General features: G+C 44.5%; 1 protein-coding gene across 1 annotated transcript in view; it reads right to left on the bottom strand.

Moving 5' to 3' along the window:
- The window catches only part of ELOVL4 (ELOVL fatty acid elongase 4), a 30,650-nt gene extending 21,304 nt beyond the window's left edge, over positions 1-9,346 (bottom strand). Inside the window, exon 1 of the mRNA XM_086461443.1 lies at positions 9,247-9,346. Within this exon, the coding sequence (XP_086317569.1) occupies positions 9,247-9,346 (100 nt within the window). The remainder of the gene's footprint in view (positions 1-9,246) is intronic.
- Positions 9,347-18,226: the final 8,880 nt, after the last annotated feature.

Below are 18,226 nucleotides of genomic sequence, written 5' to 3'. Positions count from 1 at the left end.
CCCACAGGATGCAATTTTACGAACTAGTTGCAGAACTTTATGATCCAGCGCATGTCTTTGTATTTCTAAAGAAACAGAAGTGCTGCATAAAACACATTTCAACAAGCTTTCCTTCTACAGTGTTTTCTTTAGTGAAATATTTATTCAAACTTCTCTGTTCTTAGCCAAAACTGTATTTCTGAGAGCTCAGACTGGAAATGTCATTACCGCACAAAAAAGTAGTGGGGTTTGGTGCTATGAAAATAGTTGTAAGGGTATCAGTAAGCAGCAGTACAAACATGGGATTTATGCACATTGAATGCTGCAATAACAGATTAGAGTATTGGCCCATCTAGTACAATTTGGAGTTTTATAATGCTAAATGGGATGATCTTAAAATAAATCTTTCCCATATATAGATTTTTTGAATTAGATTCCCTCAGTTAGAAGCTAACATCCTTGAAAAATGTGAAGGATTATTAATAACAGCTTAATTACAACTCTGCAAGGCCTTATCCACTGTAGAGAGACGCATTACACACGCAGCATACACGGGACAGTATGTTCAGCCCTGATATACGTCTTGCTAATGTGCTAACACAGCGGAAGGATACTGATGCTTAGCTACACGGCAAATGTATAGAATAGAATCATAGAATGTTTTGGGTTGGAAGAGACCTTTTAAAGATCACCTAGTTCCAACCGCCCTGCTACCAGCAGGGACACCTTCCACTAGACCAGGTTGCTTACAACAACTTAAGTTGCTGCACACTCAGTAATACAGAATGATTTGGGGTTGCAGATGAACATTTAGAGACTCCTAGATGCAGTGACTGAACATGTATGAAAACCAGCAATGGCAAGTGAAATCTACCTAAAAATAATACCAGAAAGCTACTGGAGAATATTTGAAAGAAGCTGCACAGAAATCTCTCTCATAAACTACCTGTTTTTTTCTGTTTGCAACAGCACAGGGATGCTGCTCATCAATTTGGCTGTACAGAAGGATGAATGAGGTGGGAATTCTGTTGTGAGTAAAAACTAAAAAAGGAGTTACTGAAATATACTAGCTTTTTTCTTCAAAGTTCAGGGCAGAAATAAAATTTAAAGTTGTGAGGTACATTAGGTCTTCTGTTAGCCTAATACAAGTACATCAGACAAGGCCTCCAAAGAAAAATAACACTGCAAAATATTTAGTTACTTCCTCAACATACCTTCCATATCACCAAAAGTGACAAATCGGGGGCAGGGGGCAACACTAATTTTGAAATGTTGATTTTCAAAACATAAACTGCATGAGAAAACATTCTTATACCCGAAGATGACCAGAAGAACGATCAGTGTCTGAATCCTTCACTCACTAAGTATATAGTAGCAAAATCATGAGTTTGGCAGCTAGATAATGCCATATAGAAATGACTGCTACACCTAAGTCTCTTTGCTTCTACAGTTGTGTTACCTCTTACATATGGTCCCCAAATCTAAGCTTCTCTAATGGTTTCCACAATACAGTTTCTCACTCTTGATCAAAAATTAATGGATCACTGAAACTGAGATTAGACAAAGCAGAAGAAAATCTGATCTATATGATATGAAAGTATTTTGGAGTACTCGATGTGTAAGTATTTCTATTGGGCACATCTGTTCCTGGTAAACCACTACATATTGAATGCAAACTCAGAAAATATAGTTATGAAGTCTCCTATTTACAGCCCAGGCATTCAATTTAGCACCTGTATTTCTATTTCCGTTAAGAATATCTTAAACCATTTAAAAAACAAAGTGTTACAATGATGCTCTAGGAATAGAAGGACATAAAATCTTGTCTATAGAGGTAAGATTTACTGGCTCAACAGAAAAAGTGAAAGATGTGGGTTAGAAATTCCCTTCTTTCAGCAACATTCTGTGAGCATTCAGAAAGCAATAAAACAATCTCTCATATAAGCTATAACTGGGAGAAGGAAACACGGAGACATCTATAAGCAGATAAAAAATCCCAATATAAAACCACCATGCTCAAGCATGAAAACTGAAGCATAACATATACAAGAGCTGAAAGAAGACACTTTTGCGATATGGCAGAAATAAATAACAACAACAGGAAAATATGATGAAAACAAACCAAATAGTCAAAAGTCCACAATTATGCTGAAACAGAAGAGTACGTAGGGGAGGCAGACGGATGGAGTGAAACTAGGGAAGAACCTCATGGTACAGGCAGACACGATGCCACAAAGAGAGAGAACACTCCAGGGCAGGAGTTAAGGATCAAACCACTGAAATTATTCAAGTACATAAAGAAAGGAGTTGCAGGCACATAAGTGAGTTAACCTGAAACAACCAAAAGCAGTTAATGCCCACAGGTGTGCCATTATCTTGTATCAAATGCAAGACAAATTGAGGTAGCTTATTCCCCCTCACCTTCCATGAGAGAAAGGTAAACTAGGTCATGTTTATCTTGAGATCCAAGCACAAACAATAGGAGTTAATACAAAACACGTTGCATTCAATTTGTCTCTAGGCTTGCCTTGGAGCTATTACTGCTTTACCTACAGTCTCGGATGCAGTCCTGAAAATCCCCACAAAGCTGACACCTAAGTCTTGGCAGGCCTAAATTTCAGAGCTGCCTTCACTTACGTCCTTAAAATGCCACAAGACTTTCAAGTCCATGCACTCAAAAGCACTTGAGCCTTGACAAAATTGAGCATGGTGATACCCACTTGCGACCTAAACACAATCCAGAAACTACATCTTCCTAGAGGAGATGTCAGTCAGATAGTCTACTACACAGGAGTTCCTTATGAAATGCAATAGTAGCTTCAGCTTTGTTTTCAAATACAGCCTGAGAAAGTTAAGTCTTGTCATGTAACAGTTTACTGGTCAGAAAAGTCCTACCTCGTGGACCAGATCTGCCCTTAAAAGCACATCGTCCCAACTTCTGTGTTCCAGGCACGCTCCACTCATACCAACACTTTTTAAAAGTCAAAGCTCTCATTCTTTTTATGGCTAGTTCTTTTTAGCTAAATGAACTCCCATCTAGCTCCAGGTTTCATGCCATTCACGTTTAGCCCCATTTGTCTTATTGTCTTACCTCAAAAAACTCTTCAGTACACACCACAGCCTTCCCCCACACACACACCCCTCAGTCTTGCATCCTAGCAAATTCTCCCTCCCAAAGTTCTCTCCGTGTCTGCTGGGAGACTTTTCATTCATAAAGCTTTCATCTAAGTGCTCCCTTAATCCTTTCCATGGGAATCGAGTAACTCCAAAAACCTGTCTGGACTGGCAGAGGAAAAAGTGGAGTCTTGCCTCACCCACTCCTCACGGCTTCTGATCCACAAAACCTTAAAAGGAACTACATCCTATGTTTCCTACGCCTTCCTCTACCAATTGTCCTTACACAGGCTTTGACAATCTCTCCTGGTTGCACAGGGTAGTATAACACAGCTGCCTTGAATACAACCTCTTCTGGTCTTCCACAGCTATAACTGTAGCCCTGCTATGTGCCTCTTCACCCCGAGCACAGCATAAATACAGAACAACTACCACAATCAACTTCCAGTCAAGTTTCTGCAGCTACAGACAGCTACCTACAAACAGTCCAACCACTATGCTCAATCAATTTATGTAACCAGTGCAGTCCTCAGGATGAATGCATCTCCTTCATGCCACAGATATTTCAACTGCTCAAGAGTTCTTCACCTCTCACTGCAGCATGTGGCTCCAGGGCCTATTCGCACCTCACTAATGGCACACAGCCTTAGCTGAGAAACACGATCTGCCGAGAACTCCACAACAGTAACTTACAGTGTGCTGCAATTTTAAACATCTAGTCATTGGCATTCTGCAGTAGGTACTAAGTTCATGCAATCAGCTTGGCTAAATTCTATACAAAGCAGTTTCCTAACCTTTTTCCATGGAACGTGCTTTAAGAGGATTCATTACATCTTATTTCCTCCAAAGATTTCAAGACATGCTATCCACACAGCCTTAAAAGGAATTTTAAGAAATTGAGTTATGTTCTTGCCATTTTGTCCCAACATTTCCTTTTGCTTCTGGAATATGCTGATAAGTGTTCAAAGAGAAGTTGGTATCACATTCTTGCTGGTGCTCTTTGAAGGCATTCTTCCATTTCTTCTCTTTGCTGGAGCTGAGTGTTGCAGTTGATCACTTACAACTCCTCCTCCTTCATTTTAGGAAAGGGAAGTCTTCCACTCACAACACAGCTCCTCATCCATAGTGTTAGCTTTCCTTCAGGCTACTCCCTCAGGCTCCAGTTCTTGAAGCTTGGTGACCCAAAATCTCTAAGCAGACATTTCCACTTCAGTAATGTGCTTTTCTGAATGGTGTTTCTGTCTCCAGAGGTGCTTGGTATCTGTTTTGTTCTGATTATCTGTCTTTTGAGTTCCACAATCTGATAAAATCTCCTGGTGATGAAACATGGGTGGAATTTCCCCTCAAACACCCAGCAAATTGTCTTCAATACCAAGAGCTGTTTCTTCTTCACTAATAAAGTCCCTCCCTCCACTGACAGGCAGTTAAATGGGATGCTTAATGAAATTAATCAAGCAAACTGGGATGCTCCTATTGCTCAGTTTGGCTGACAGCAGACTCACATAATCCAGCCTTCAACGTTCTTTACTTCTATAATCAATTTCTCTAAGAGCTGCTTCTGCCACAGGTTTTTCTTTGTGTTTCTGCCACAAGACAGCCAAACCCAATTACACTAGCTTCTCCAGTTTACGGTGTGTTTCTCCCTGTCTAATCCTTGAGTTTTACCCAGTCATGGTCACAAAGGGAAAACACTGTTCCCTTGAGAAGAAAATTGTATCTTCAAGACAAGTATTGTGCCAAATCAGCAAGTCTGATGCTCAGCCAGTGCTTCGAAAGCTTAGGAACACATTTGGCTTTGTTTCTGTAAAACAGGCTTCAAGAACCTTCATCTTGCTCTTCGTTCTCTCTCTCCATTGTCACCCTCTGAAGAACTTTCATCGGGATTCTACTTGCCTTCAGCTCTGGCACAAACACTCAAGTACGACAAGGTACTACTTGCACTCAGACTGTTCCTGCTAACCACCCTACTTTCCTCAAGTATAAACATCCAGGATCCTTTGGCCACACTTGGTTTCTGCATGGGGAAAAGACCAAAGGAAGAAGACTAAAAAATGTGTTTTCTTCCAGTTCTGTTCCCTGAAAAAGAAACTTAACCTAAACTTCCTGAGCATTCTTTACTTAGTCCCAAGATCTTCCTGGAAAAAGCTTTTATAGCAATTTCAATTCCCATGGAAGCTGCTCCACTGGTTCACTTTTAGGGCAAGCAGCAGTAAGTTTACCATGTTTCCCATCCTCATTGCCTTACACTTCTAACCCAACCGACAAAAACAACGACTGATATTGCTCCTGAACAAGGTGCTACTTAGAAGACTATCCTACCACTGAAGTGAAAGTGTGCATCTTTCTCCTCTCTCCTTTCCTCCTGATGGAAGAAGTCTGTAATCTTATTAACTGCAACAGCTGTAAATAGTTGCTGTTCCAAAGCAATCTCATGTGGCCTGGGATGGCCCTGCCTCTTTTTAACTTTGAGCTCCAAGAACAGTCATTCTCACCCAAACTTGTTAAAGCCTTCTGTTCTTCAGCTCAATACATTCAAATCAACTAGTTTTGCTAAAATAAGCCTTTTTGATACAGGGTTTCACAAATCTCCTTTTCGAGCCACAGTCTCCTACTCCCCCTTCCCAACTGCCAATGGTCTCTCTCCTATATTTTGGGATTTCCACATTCTTCTTTCCTGGATTGTGTCCTGAGTTACTCATCTTAATAGTTCCCCTGGACTCAGCCTGGAACCTCCCTTTAAGTCACTTGCTCAGTCATCTAATCATACCCTTAATCCTTCCTGGCAGATCTAACCCCAACCAGCTACCTGAGCAGAGACGAAGGAGGAAGCCCTGCCCTACCTGTTACATGTAACCAGTCCCATGCCCTTACAGAAATAGTGGCATGGAATTCCTAGATCAATTTTCCTGATAGCAACTGATCCACCGACCACCTTTTTTTTTTTTTCTCCTGATGACTGCTAAGACCATGTTTTTATCCCTTCTATCTCTCCTTGAAGTTTATGGCTTCCTACATGACCTCCTTCAGCCTTTTCAACTGAATATATGGTTACAATGGATTTTAGGCTTTCATGAAAGGGATCTAAAAAGATAGTCTAGGAAGGAAAAGAAAAAAGTTTTTCAACAAATTAACAAGCAAAAGCATTAAGCTAAGGCTGAAAATGTATTTGATAATATATATGGGGAAGTCACAGAATCAGTTATTATTCCCAAACACAAGATTTAAAAAACCAAAACTACAAACAAACCAGCTTTAGATAGCAAGCTTAATGCTAAAAAAATTTGTGACATCATTTAAAAAAAGAATACAGTTAGGCTCATCATATATGCAGTCTCTGGGGGTTCTTTTTGGTCTCAGGAAATGTCTGTTGCTTTTTAAATAGCACAAAGCAGAGGAGGAAAAAGACCAGATCTTTACAGCATAAAAATAAAGCAGCACAAGACTCAGTGGGACGTTCTGGCACAGTTCTACACAAGTCTCATCACAGGAGTCCAGGGCAGCATTAGAAAACACCTGCTGGCAGGACAATCTGAATACTGAGAACAGGGCTAAAGACAGACTTGGGTGTCCAATAAAAATTGGAAGTGAGAACTGGAGAGAATAAGTAAATTTGGTTTTATATGAATGAGAAGTTTTTGTGTAGGAGTAGTAGTGGGAATAAAATTTCTTCACATTTTATTGTGTAATTTTGCTGTGTAGTAGTGTTTCAGTATGATTTATTGTGTAATGCTATTGCATGGCATCATTTCTTGAGCAACTTTGCTGCGTGGTATAGTTTTTTATTTAATGATGTTGAATGTTAGGCAATGGTCTTGCATGCCATAATCTGTGCTTTCTGTTGAGCAACATCATAGCCATAGCTCTTGACATAAAGGTGAATTGCACGAATTCACATAACAGTGCTGAATTAATGGTTTTATCGTATATTCACTCAGAGATGGCAAATGGAGTCAATTATTTTTTCCTGAACAAAGACGCATGCAGAAAAGCAGCAAACTGAGCAGGTATTTAAGTGGAACTTAAGGCATTAAGATGATTTCATTAAATAGCAACGCAGCGTTGCCTCATAAACGACACTTTCTTATCCAGAGCTACCCTGTAACTACATTGTGGGATATTATGTTTCACATAACCATACCTGACTGTAAAAACTACAGGAGGACCTTGGTTTACATTCTACTGGGTATAAGCAAGAACAGTAACACGCTTTTGATGAGACTCAGGCTCTACCCAAAACTATCCTTGCAGGGACCTGCTGAAATCCAGAACCTGAACAAGAAACTCTCCACCTCTTATGCAAAATGCAACTGATTACTTCATTACAGTGGAATCCTGTGTTAACACCTACTACTGAACTTAGAGCAAAAATTTTAAATTTTACATTAGTAAGACAGTAAAAGACTTAGGCATAATTTAGATGCCATCATCATGTCATCCTACTATGGCTTAACATTCTCCAAAGAAGCAGGAGGAAGAAATAAAAGTTTGCTCTGTATGTAGTATTAATGTAAGTTACTTCTCTTTACATTCTTTACATAAACTTGCCTTTCGATCCCCCTTTTTTTTTTTTCTCTGATCATTTTTGCTTACACCACAAACACGGTCTATATACAGACTTAAATAACATGTTTGAAGTTCAGGAAATATATCAGAACTTGTCTTTTCCCAAATAAATCAAGTGATCCATAAGGATATCAGCTTTGTACCCACATCTGTTTTTACATCCATCTGAAAACGCTATGGGGATTGGCCAGGACAGCATCTCTTTCATGCATTACCTGGCAGTCTATGAACAATTGTATGCTGCAAGAGGCAGAGAAAGAGAGCAAACACTGGTAGATTACAATGCAGTGCTGCTGCAAGCATTTTTATTTGATCTCATATTCTGGCAGGTTTTAAATACAGAAGGAAAAAAATACACACGCAGACTTAATTTTTAAAATATGGCAAAAAAACCCCAGAAGATAGGCTGGGAAAACAAATTGTGAAAAAAGTGAGCTCCCGCCATCTATAACATAAGATTAATTTATTATCTGACAGATGGCAGAAGGGAGGGGGGCGGAAAAGAAAAGACTGCTGATGCAGTGAGCTTCCCGTCTGCAATGAAGGTCCCGCATTCTCACTTAACATACTGCCACAAAATACGTCCGTAGTCGCACTCACTCCAGAGTTTTGCACCATGTATTTCAAGGTTTAATTCAAAATAGCCTAGACCTCAACGCTGTGTGGACAACCTAAAAAAGAAGAAAACATCCAGAGAAGTGATTCTTCTGTCAGCTGCCCACGGCTACTCACAATAGCAGCTATGAAAGCTGCGGCTCTACCCCTCTCGTTTCATTTGACCAACGAGAGAGAGCCGTTCACGCTGACCCACGCTTCCACAGCTACTGGTCACTGGACCAAGCTACCGTCTCATCTGCTGTTCCAGCACTGAAAGCTGCTTTTTCACATTTCTCCATATTCCAAGACATTTTCTCTTCCTTCAGCATCTTCCACGTTGCAGTCATGGGGTGCCAATACAAAAATGGAGCATATTGAAAACGGGAAACAGCAGAACCGGCCCAACCGCACTTGATACCAAACGAAAAGCTTCTGCATTGCCGGGAACAACCAATTCCTCATTTAGTTCGCCGAACTCCACGCGATGCTGGCATAGGACTCCCACCTGCCGCAGGAGCCACAGGCCGCCCGAGCTCCGGCACCAGTTACCGGAGGGCCTCCCTTTACCTCCGGCACCAGATTCCCGCATGACCACCCCAGGGCACGCTGCGGTGAGAGGGAACCGGCGGAACGACGGCTCCGGGAAGCGGATTTTGCCACGTCCAGCCCGCAGGCGCCCGGGGGACACCCTCACCTTGCCGCGAAGAGATGCCCCGCGCACCCCGGGCCGTTACACGGGATTAAGACGGATAAACAAACAAAGCGCCCGAGCACACCCGGCGGGACGAGGAGGAGCAGCGGGCGCGGAGGGGCCTGGCCCCCCGCCGCCGCCCCAGCCCCGCGGGGCCGCTCCAGCCCCCTCGGCGCGCGCCGCGTCTCCCGGGAGACGGAGCCATTTTGAACCGCTGCGCCTCCGTGACAGCGGGCGGGGGGCGCCGGGCGCGGCGATGGCGGGGGCCGGGGTTGCCGGCGGGGGCCGCCCTGACGCGTTACCTCGGATGCTCCAGGTCCAGCGGTAGAACTCGAGGGTGTCGTTCACCACGCTGGACACCAGTCCCACGGCGCGGGGGGGCTCGGCGGCGGCGGCACCCATGGTGAGCAGCAGCAGCAGCGGCGGAGCCGGCAGACCTGTCTCGGCGCGTGCGTCCGTGCCTCTGCGCCGGGGCTGCTGCTGCTGCTGCCCTTCTACAGCCGGGGATGTGATTTAAATCTCTATCTCTCGGTATCTTCCCTCCAGACTCCGCCTCGCTCCCGTCACCGGCTCCCGTGCCCCGCGGCCAGGGAGGAGGGCGAGGAGGTGGAGGCGGGCGGAGGGGGGGGTGGGGGTGGGGGGGAGCGGCCGCCGCACCGCAGCACCGTCCGCAGCGCGCGGTGCGGTGCGGTGCGCTCGCGTCACGTGACCGCCGGCTCGCTGCCCGCCGGCGGCTGCCCGCGGGGTTGCGCGACGGCCCGGGCCGGCCGCGCAGGCGCACTGCGGGCGCCCAACCGGCGCGAGGCTGAGGGGAGGGCGGCGGGAGCAGGTGCAGGGCGGCTGCGGGCGTCCCCTGGGGACCCCTCTGCTTCAGGGGGCGTCCGGGGTGGAACAGAGGTGCCTCTTGCCTTAGTTTGCCTTTTATTTTCAAATAGGTGTGTATTTACCAGGCGGTGAATAAATATTTCAGCCAACTTTTATCTCCTTCCTTCCTTTTCTCTTTTTTAGGAGTTTGGATTGTTCTTCTCTTCTTCCCCTCTCGCCCTCCCCCTTGACGGACAGGCCAAGGCACCGGCGTAAGCTCCAGCTCTTCGCACTGCGATGTCGACTGCGCCGAGAAGACTCCGCTAAATTCCCTTCCCCTCCCAGCGCTGGTAAAATCAGCAATCGCAACTGGGTCTCGCCATCTCCTTGCCCCACCGGTGGTGGTCGGTGGCATTTCCCTGACCAGCAACCTGCCCAGCCTCCTCCAGGCACCACTGAGGTGCATTTCACATGCTCTCCCCTCCATCTGCTGTACAAAAGCCTCTACGGTCACCTCATGGCACAGAGAGCTTTGGCCACCTGGACCATTGCTGGGGGCTGCAGGAGAAGGAGTCTCCATGGCGAAGGCCAGCAGGGCTGCAGGTGCAGTCCCAGCCCATCCATTCTGCACCCTATGTTTCAACCCCAACAAACCCTCTGCCTGGTGTGGGTGCACCAGCTGCTCCTCACACCCTTTGCCTCTTACCTCCTGCTGTCAGCTTGTCTCTCACCCTCCCTATCCCACTAGCGTGGATGGCTGCATGACACCCTTGGGAATGGCTTCCCCACTGAGGGACAGGAGAGCTGCTCCACCTGAGTTGCGAGCTTTCCTCCTGGCAGACAGCAGATCAGATGGTATCTACCTCTCCCTCCCCCAGTGCACCAGCGCCTGTGTCACTTGGTCTTGGTGAGCACAGCTCGCTCTCCTCCTCCTGGGTGAGTCACCCTCCGCTCAGCTCCTGAACCGCCCTGGCTGCTGGGATCCCAGACCTATGGACAGGAGAGGCACACTGGCCATCACTAGTTACTCCACTACGAGCAGAGCCACTGCGCCTGGAGCTTGGAAACCAGCGTGTATTTGGGAGTAGGGACCACCTGCACTGGGAAAAGGAAGAGGAGCTATGTCAACCCCTGGAGGCCTGGATGGACAGGGAAGTCCAGCTCATTCTAATGCTGCCTGAAAGTCGGAGCCAAAGCATGGTTACTGCATGCTGATATATGGACAGCTGCTACTTCTCTCACGTGAGAAGAGTCAATCAAAACTCTGCATGAATTGCACTGACTTGAATTCCGTTTATTTTGATGGCACTGGTCATGGCAGGAGGTCTGGTGAGAGCTCTAAAATGGATCTGTCACTAGATAGGGCAAGGTGAACACCAACCTGCTTCCCAAGTTGCAGGAAGACGGCGTAGTATTAGCTGTGGTTCCTGTGCCTCCTTCAGGTGAAACCACTGCAGTGTGTCCTTGGGCAGTTAGAAACTTGACGTGTGGTTGGCATCTCTAAAGCATGGCTTCAGAACTTTTTTAACATAATCATTTAAATCAGAAGGAAACCAGAAGAATGAGTCATAATTTCTCAGACTAGTATATGGCCATTTGCCTTGCCCACGTGTTTGAAACAGAATGGGCTACTGAATGACTCAACATGACTGAGGATTGCATTCTCCTGCCATCCCTGATGTCAGGCAAGATGTGGATTAAGAAGAGTGCCATCAACACAAGGAGTAAAGATCCACAGTCTACCAAAGAACAAAAAGGAACAAGACAAATTAGCAATATTAATACATATTCATAATAATTATTATTTATATTATAGCCTAGATATGCTTACTTCTTTATTAAAAAGATTATTCTATGGAAGACTTCTTTACACAACTGACACCAATAATTATTGTTTATAAGATATTTATACCATCCAGTTTACTGTTTCATCTATTTCAGATTAGACAGCTTTTCTTGATTGCAATTAATTCCTTTATATTGGCACTATGATTGTACATAGATAATTTTACAGAGCAATTAAGCCTTGAGAAGAGCCACAACAGAGCTGCAGAGCTTGGAGAACAGGGAGAAGATCTAACAAGAGTAACTTCTTTTGTGCTTTGACATTGGCATTAAAAAATGTGATGAAGTTTATGACAAACTATTTTCGTTAGTTTAACTTTCAGCCTGCAAGCACATGGACATGCTTTTAAAAATAGGTCTGGGTCTGAGGGCTTCCAAACACATCCCAGCTAGTTTCGTACGACTGTGCACCCAGCAGGATGTGCTAGTTCTACAGAAAGCTGAGACCCATGTCTCCTTAAGAAGGAGGATGATCCAAAGGCATAGCAGCCTCCAAGGAAATCTGCAGCATGGAAGTTAGATGATTTTTAAAATTAGCTAGTGTTGTCATCTTCTACTTAGTAATCTACACATTCCTAAAACGTGGACATCTCAAATGGGCAAATTTCTGCTCAGAAAGGGCAGGCCTGTGGCAGCTGACCCAAGAGGAACACACGAATTCCCAGTTGTGCTCCGGCCATTTGTCCAGTGCTCCAAGTGCTTGTGCTGGCAGCAGGCAAGTCTGTGTGCTTCAGGAAAGGTGCAGAAAGTAACAGGAAGCTGTGGGACAGCCTGCTCCAAGGAAGATCTTCTCCCAGTTCCCATTCGAGATACAAAGTGTTTGTATTCCTTCTAGACCTTTTTGAAAAAAAAAAAAAAAACCAAACAACCCAATGCAATATCTCATTTCAGAAGTATTTCAAGCCATTTTCTGCTGCTTCATGACACAAATAAATGATGCTTCTGCACTAATTGAAAGTATTCCCACTCAGGTTTTGCTTCAGGTTAGCAACGAGATTGTTGTAAGGGGAAAGTGAAATACAAGTATGTTGGATAATATTTATGAAGTGTAGGAAGAAAGCAGTCAGAGCTTTGTACGTTGCCGCCAGCGATCCCTCCAGGCAGCTCACCAAAAGACAAAAACAGCAGGAAAAGAACTTTGCCTTGCTACAAAGAGAATCACCACAACCAGGAACTTTCCTGGTGGGAAAACCATAAAAGTGCTTGAATCAGTGCATTTGACAGAAGATCTAAATGTTACACTGTCCGGTAAGGGACAACCTATTCACTTACCAGTAAAGAAGACACACAAAGTGACCAAATTTAAATTGTTCAAAGGACCTTAACTTTAGAAATATGTTTTGATTACTTTAACTATTGAACGATCACATTTTTTCATTTGATTCCGTCAATGTTTTAAGAGGGAAAATGGTGAAATAAATTAGCACATCAATTTGCAGTGCATGGGGTTTTCTTGCACAGCCTGTCAAATTTATATGCTCCTTGAACTGAGGTTTTCTAGCTGATATGTCTTATAAAGACTGCTAGCTGTGCCAAAAAAGCCTGTCTGATCTTTGAGTCAACAAGCACAGGCTTAAGTGTGTGCATATGCAATAGTAGAACTGCTATCTGCATCAATACAGAGGCTGGTTTAAGGCAGCTTTATACTACTCATGCTTTTAAAAGCTGTTTTCAAACAACCATAATTTTTAAAAAATAATATTAAAACCAACAATGTGTCTTTCAGCACTAAATAATTTTTTTGTTTATTACGTAACATGCTGTTAACTCCATAATTTGAGATGGGGTAACTCAGGCATACAGGGATTACACAGCCTTTGCACATCCTTCCATAGGCTCTGAAACAGATCCAGCTCTTTTGTCTTCTAAACAGTCTGCTAAATGCCATCTGTCCTTTTGTACATTCAACTGCATCAAAACAGTTTTTTTCCAAACAAAATATACTGGAATGATGCATCAGAAAGTGTCCAGAGATGTTAATACTCAGTGCAAGCTTTGGCCAAAACTTAATTTTGATGTAAATTCCCACTAGGTTCCACCCCACTTGCATCTGCCAGCACCAGCACTGAATTTGATTTCTGGTCTGTACCAACTTCATGTTTTGAACATCAGCCATTTTTGCTGTGGCTCCACCTGAAATATCAGAATTAAAATATGTTTAATATCCTGGCTTAAATGCTCAAGGGCCAGATCCAACAGAGAGAATTCCTAGTGAAGTAAACGCAACTTTTGTTTCCACGGGACTCTACATACATATTGGCACTTCTTCTCCATCTTTCTACCCAAATATCTGATCATGAGAAGACCAGGGAAGTAGTGGACAGCTATCTCCCAAGCTACATCAGGTTTTATTCCCAGGTAAATGTAACTATGGCTTGACTCCAGATCATTATGCTTACAGGTTTTAAACTGTAGAATTAACCCCATTTACTGCAAATCCGGACAGAAACTGGAAGTGTTGGCCTGCAGTCCAACTTAAACTGCTGCGGTTCTGTACTGGTCCAGAAGAGGAACCATTAATCCAGTGCCTCCCAGACCCATTCTGAGAGATTAATTTATAATTAATTCCTCTGTGGGAGATTTCACTCTAACCAAGAGCTAATGTGTATATGCAGCATATGAGAAGAGTTTACCCAGCAGGTACACATCATACATGGACACAAGTATGATAAAAACCTGTATGCATACTATCTCATTCTGCCTTACACTTACTTTCTTTTCTTACATGGTTTCTCATACTTTTGCACAGCTAAGATTTTTATCTGCAGTGATACCTGTGACAGCATCTATCATTTGTTAGGTGTGGCAAGCACACTTTTGCAATGAGGGCTTCATATGTGTACATGCTGGAAAACGGCTATGCCAAACTATCAGCTGTTTTGAGGGCACTATGTTGAAATGACGGCAACATGTATAGTCAGATCTGCAGCACGTCGCTAACTACCAAATCCAGCCTTTTCCATAGGTGTGTGTCACTGCTACTGCACCCACTTCGCTGGGTGTGTCAGCCTCCTGAAGGCGTGTAGCTGTTTGTAGGGATGATTTTGCACCTTTGGTTCTGTGCTAGTAATGGCCTGAAATGTAGGGCATAGTCCCCTGCAGAAGGCACTTATAGCAATATAGTTAGGTGGAAGGGTGTTGATTATGCAAGCTGTGTGCCATTACGCCGTCTCCGGCTGTAACTGTGTGAGTATGGGTGGTAACGACGGTGCTGGGCATACCCTTTCTCCGTGTGATGTGTGGAGGACAAAATTGTGGTAAAGGAGTTACATAAGGGCTATGTCAGCCTCTGGGCCTCTGAACCGGTGCGACCTGGTGCACGTTCTGCCTTTCACTCTGCCAGGGGAAATATTCTGTAGATCTGTATGCTCTTGATGGACAGCCAGAATGCCATTAGAGGCTCGCGTTGTCCTAACCTCAGAAGATCATGTGGAGGTATGTGCCACAGGGTTACACATTTTATAAACAGCAGGTTAGCCATATAACACCCTACTGAGATAAGCAGGTATTATTAGCTTCATTTTAGGTATGGTGAAATCAAGCCTAGAGAAAAGCAATGCCAGTTCCAGCTCTTCGGAATGGAATAGAGCAAAAATATCGGGACCTCCCCTAAGTTAGCTAAGTTTTGTCCACTCACTGGTATAAACTTGTAGTTCACTGGTCTTTCCAGCACCATATTCAGGCATGATCAGTTAAGGCATGAGCCTCAGGACCCTGCTTGGAAAGAATGTGAAGATCCACTCAGTAGTTGTAGGCAAGACAGACACATATAAAACATAACGTTTCTTACACTGTATAGTGAAATTCCAAATTTCTCACAAAGTGAATGAGACTTTTCTTGTGTGTTTTCATGCAGTGGCTGCTCTAAAGCTTTTTAGTTGGCAGGGCTCTCAACTGAAAATTTTTTAGTAGTTTATGTGTGCATATAACACAAGGGTGTTTTAAGAGGACAAGAGCAGAAAAAGATAATACAACATAAGAATGTTTAGTTGTTGAAATCAGAACAGCCATCACCTTGTAAAGGACCTTGAAACTGTCTTCTACAAGCTCCTGTCCACACTCAGCCCAAGTTGCCATATATCCATCTCTCCGGCCTGGGGACAGGCAGGAAAATCCCCTGGGAGGGCTGCTGTGCAGTCACACTATGCTTCCTGCTGGGGTTTGCATTGCTCATTGCAGGGTATTGTGGCCCTGGGCTTGGTGTTAGCCTGTGAGCCATCCATTCTTAGCGCAAGAGGCAATTAATACTCAGGAAGATTTTACCAGGATTACAAAGCTATGGTGGGAATGAAGTCACCTGTCCCCAAGGTAAGAGTCACAACTCTACATGGCAGCTAAATGGACTCCCAGAAGGGAAGGTGACACCCTAAAGTGTTGTGCTTTTTAAGACAGCTATTGCATATGAGTAGAGGCACAAAATACGCATGTTTTCCCTGCTATGCACATTTTATCAACAACGCATCTAATCACAAATCTTTATTTTGCCGTTAAGTTTTATCTAGGTAATGAGGCAGGATGTTTAAAACCAAAACCTGGGAAGCCTGTTACTGGAAGAGGACCTAACTGTTAGAGGCAATATTAAAGTCTGCCCAAATGAAAAAGACCAACCAGATACCGTAATACCTTCCCAAAGATCATAGGAACAGAGGCGCACATGGACATAGCATAATAGCCCTGTATGTGAATTACTCAAGAATTCATGAAGCAGCAGTTGGAACAGATCCTCAGTTTGTATAAATGAACAGGACTCTGTGGACTTCAGTAGAGTCTTTATGGACACCTATTTTATGTCATTTACAGGCAGAAACACCAACAGGAATAGAAAATTTGCCTTTTCATTGAGAAAGTGGCAACTGAAAATGTGAGGGAGGCCAAAGATGCCGCACTAAAAGAGCACAATAAAATGTTTATAGCATTTTACAAGATGAGCTTATGGGTAAGAATCAAGAGCTTATGGGTAAGAATCAAGGGGCAGGCTACTATGGGTGAGACTGTTGTGGTGCTTACTACAGGCCAGCGGATCAGGAAGAGGAAGTCCACGAGGCCTTCCACAGACAGCTGAAAGTAGCCTCATGTTCACAGGCCCTGGTTCTCACGGGGGGCTTCAGCCACTCTGATACTTGCTGGAAAGGCAACACAGGTAGACACGCACAGTCCAGGAGATTCCTGCAAAGCATTGATGATAGCTTTTTGACACAGGTGGTGGAGGAACCAACAAGGAGACCTTGTGCTAACAAAGAAGGACTGGTCAGGGATGTGAAGGTCGAGGGCAGCCTTGGCTGCAGTGACCATGAGATGGTGGAGTTCAGGATCCTGCGTAGAAGAAGCAGGGCAATAAGTAGCACTGCAATCCTGGACATCAGGAGAGACAACTTCAGCCTATTCAGAGACCTACTTGGAGGAATCCTATGGATTAGGGCTCTTGAAGGGGTGGGGGGTGCAAAAGAGCTTCTTCCAAACTCAAGATTGGTGTGTCCCTATGAGTAAGAAATCAAGCAAAGGAGGCAGGAGGCCTGCATGGACAAGCAAGGAGCTTCTGGAAAAGCTCAACTGGAAGAAGGAATTTTACAGAATGTGGAAAAAGGGACTGACCACTTGGGAGGAATATCGGAGCTTTGTCAGAGTACGCAGGGATGCAACAAGGAAGGCTAAGGCACACTTGGAATTAAAGCTGGCAAGGAATGTCAAGGACAACAAGAAGGGCTTCTTCAAGTACATCAGTAGCAAAAGAAAGACTAAAGAAAATGTGGGCCTGCTGCTGAACGAGGCGAGTACCCTGGTGACAGAGGATACATAAAAGGCGGAGTTACTGAATGCCGCCTTTGCCTCAGTCTTTACTGCTAAGGCCAGCCCTCAGGAATCCCAGGCCCTGGAAGTAAGTATGAGGAAAGGAGGACTTTCACTTGGTTCAGGAGGATCAGGTTAGAGATCATTTAGGCAAACTTGACACCCACAAATTCATGGGCCCTGATGGATGCACCCATGAGTGCTGGGGGAGCTGGCAGATGTTATTGCTAAGCGGCTCTCCATCATTTTTGAAAGGTCATGGTGAACACGAGAGGTGCATGAGGACTGGAGGAAAGCCAAGGTCACTCCAATCTTCAAAAAGGTCAAGAAGGAAGACCCGGGAAACTACAGCCCAGCCAGCCTCACCTCCATCCCTGGAAAGGTGATGGAACAGCTCATTCTGGATGTCATCTCTAAGCACGTGGAGGAAAAGAAGGTTATCAGGAGTAGTCAGCATGGATTCACCAAGGGGAAATCATGCTTGACTGGTCTTACAGCCTTCTATGATGGCATGACTGGCAGGGTAGATGAGGAGAGAGCAGTGGATGTTGTCTACCTCGACTTCAGCAAGACTTTTTACATTGTCTCCCACCACATCCTTATAGGTAAGCTTAGGAAGTGTGGGATAGAAGAGTGGACAGTGAGGTGGGTTGAGAACTGGCTGAAGGACAGAGCTCAGAGGGTTGTGATCAGCGGTGCTGAGTCTAGCTGGAAGCCCGTAACTAGTGGTGTTCCCCAGGGGTCAGTACTGGCTCCAGTCCTATTCAACATATTCATCAATGACCTGGATGAAGGGACAGGGCGCACCCTCAGCAAGTTTGCTGGGACACAAAACTGGGAGGGGTG

The sequence above is a fragment of the Leptosomus discolor genome, chromosome 2, assembly GCF_034619465.1.
Source record: "Leptosomus discolor isolate bLepDis1 chromosome 2, bLepDis1.hap2, whole genome shotgun sequence".
Lineage (NCBI taxonomy): Eukaryota > Metazoa > Chordata > Aves > Leptosomiformes > Leptosomidae > Leptosomus > Leptosomus discolor.
The sequence above is the reverse complement of the archived record's forward strand: the minus strand, read 5'-3'. Positions and strand labels throughout refer to the sequence as shown.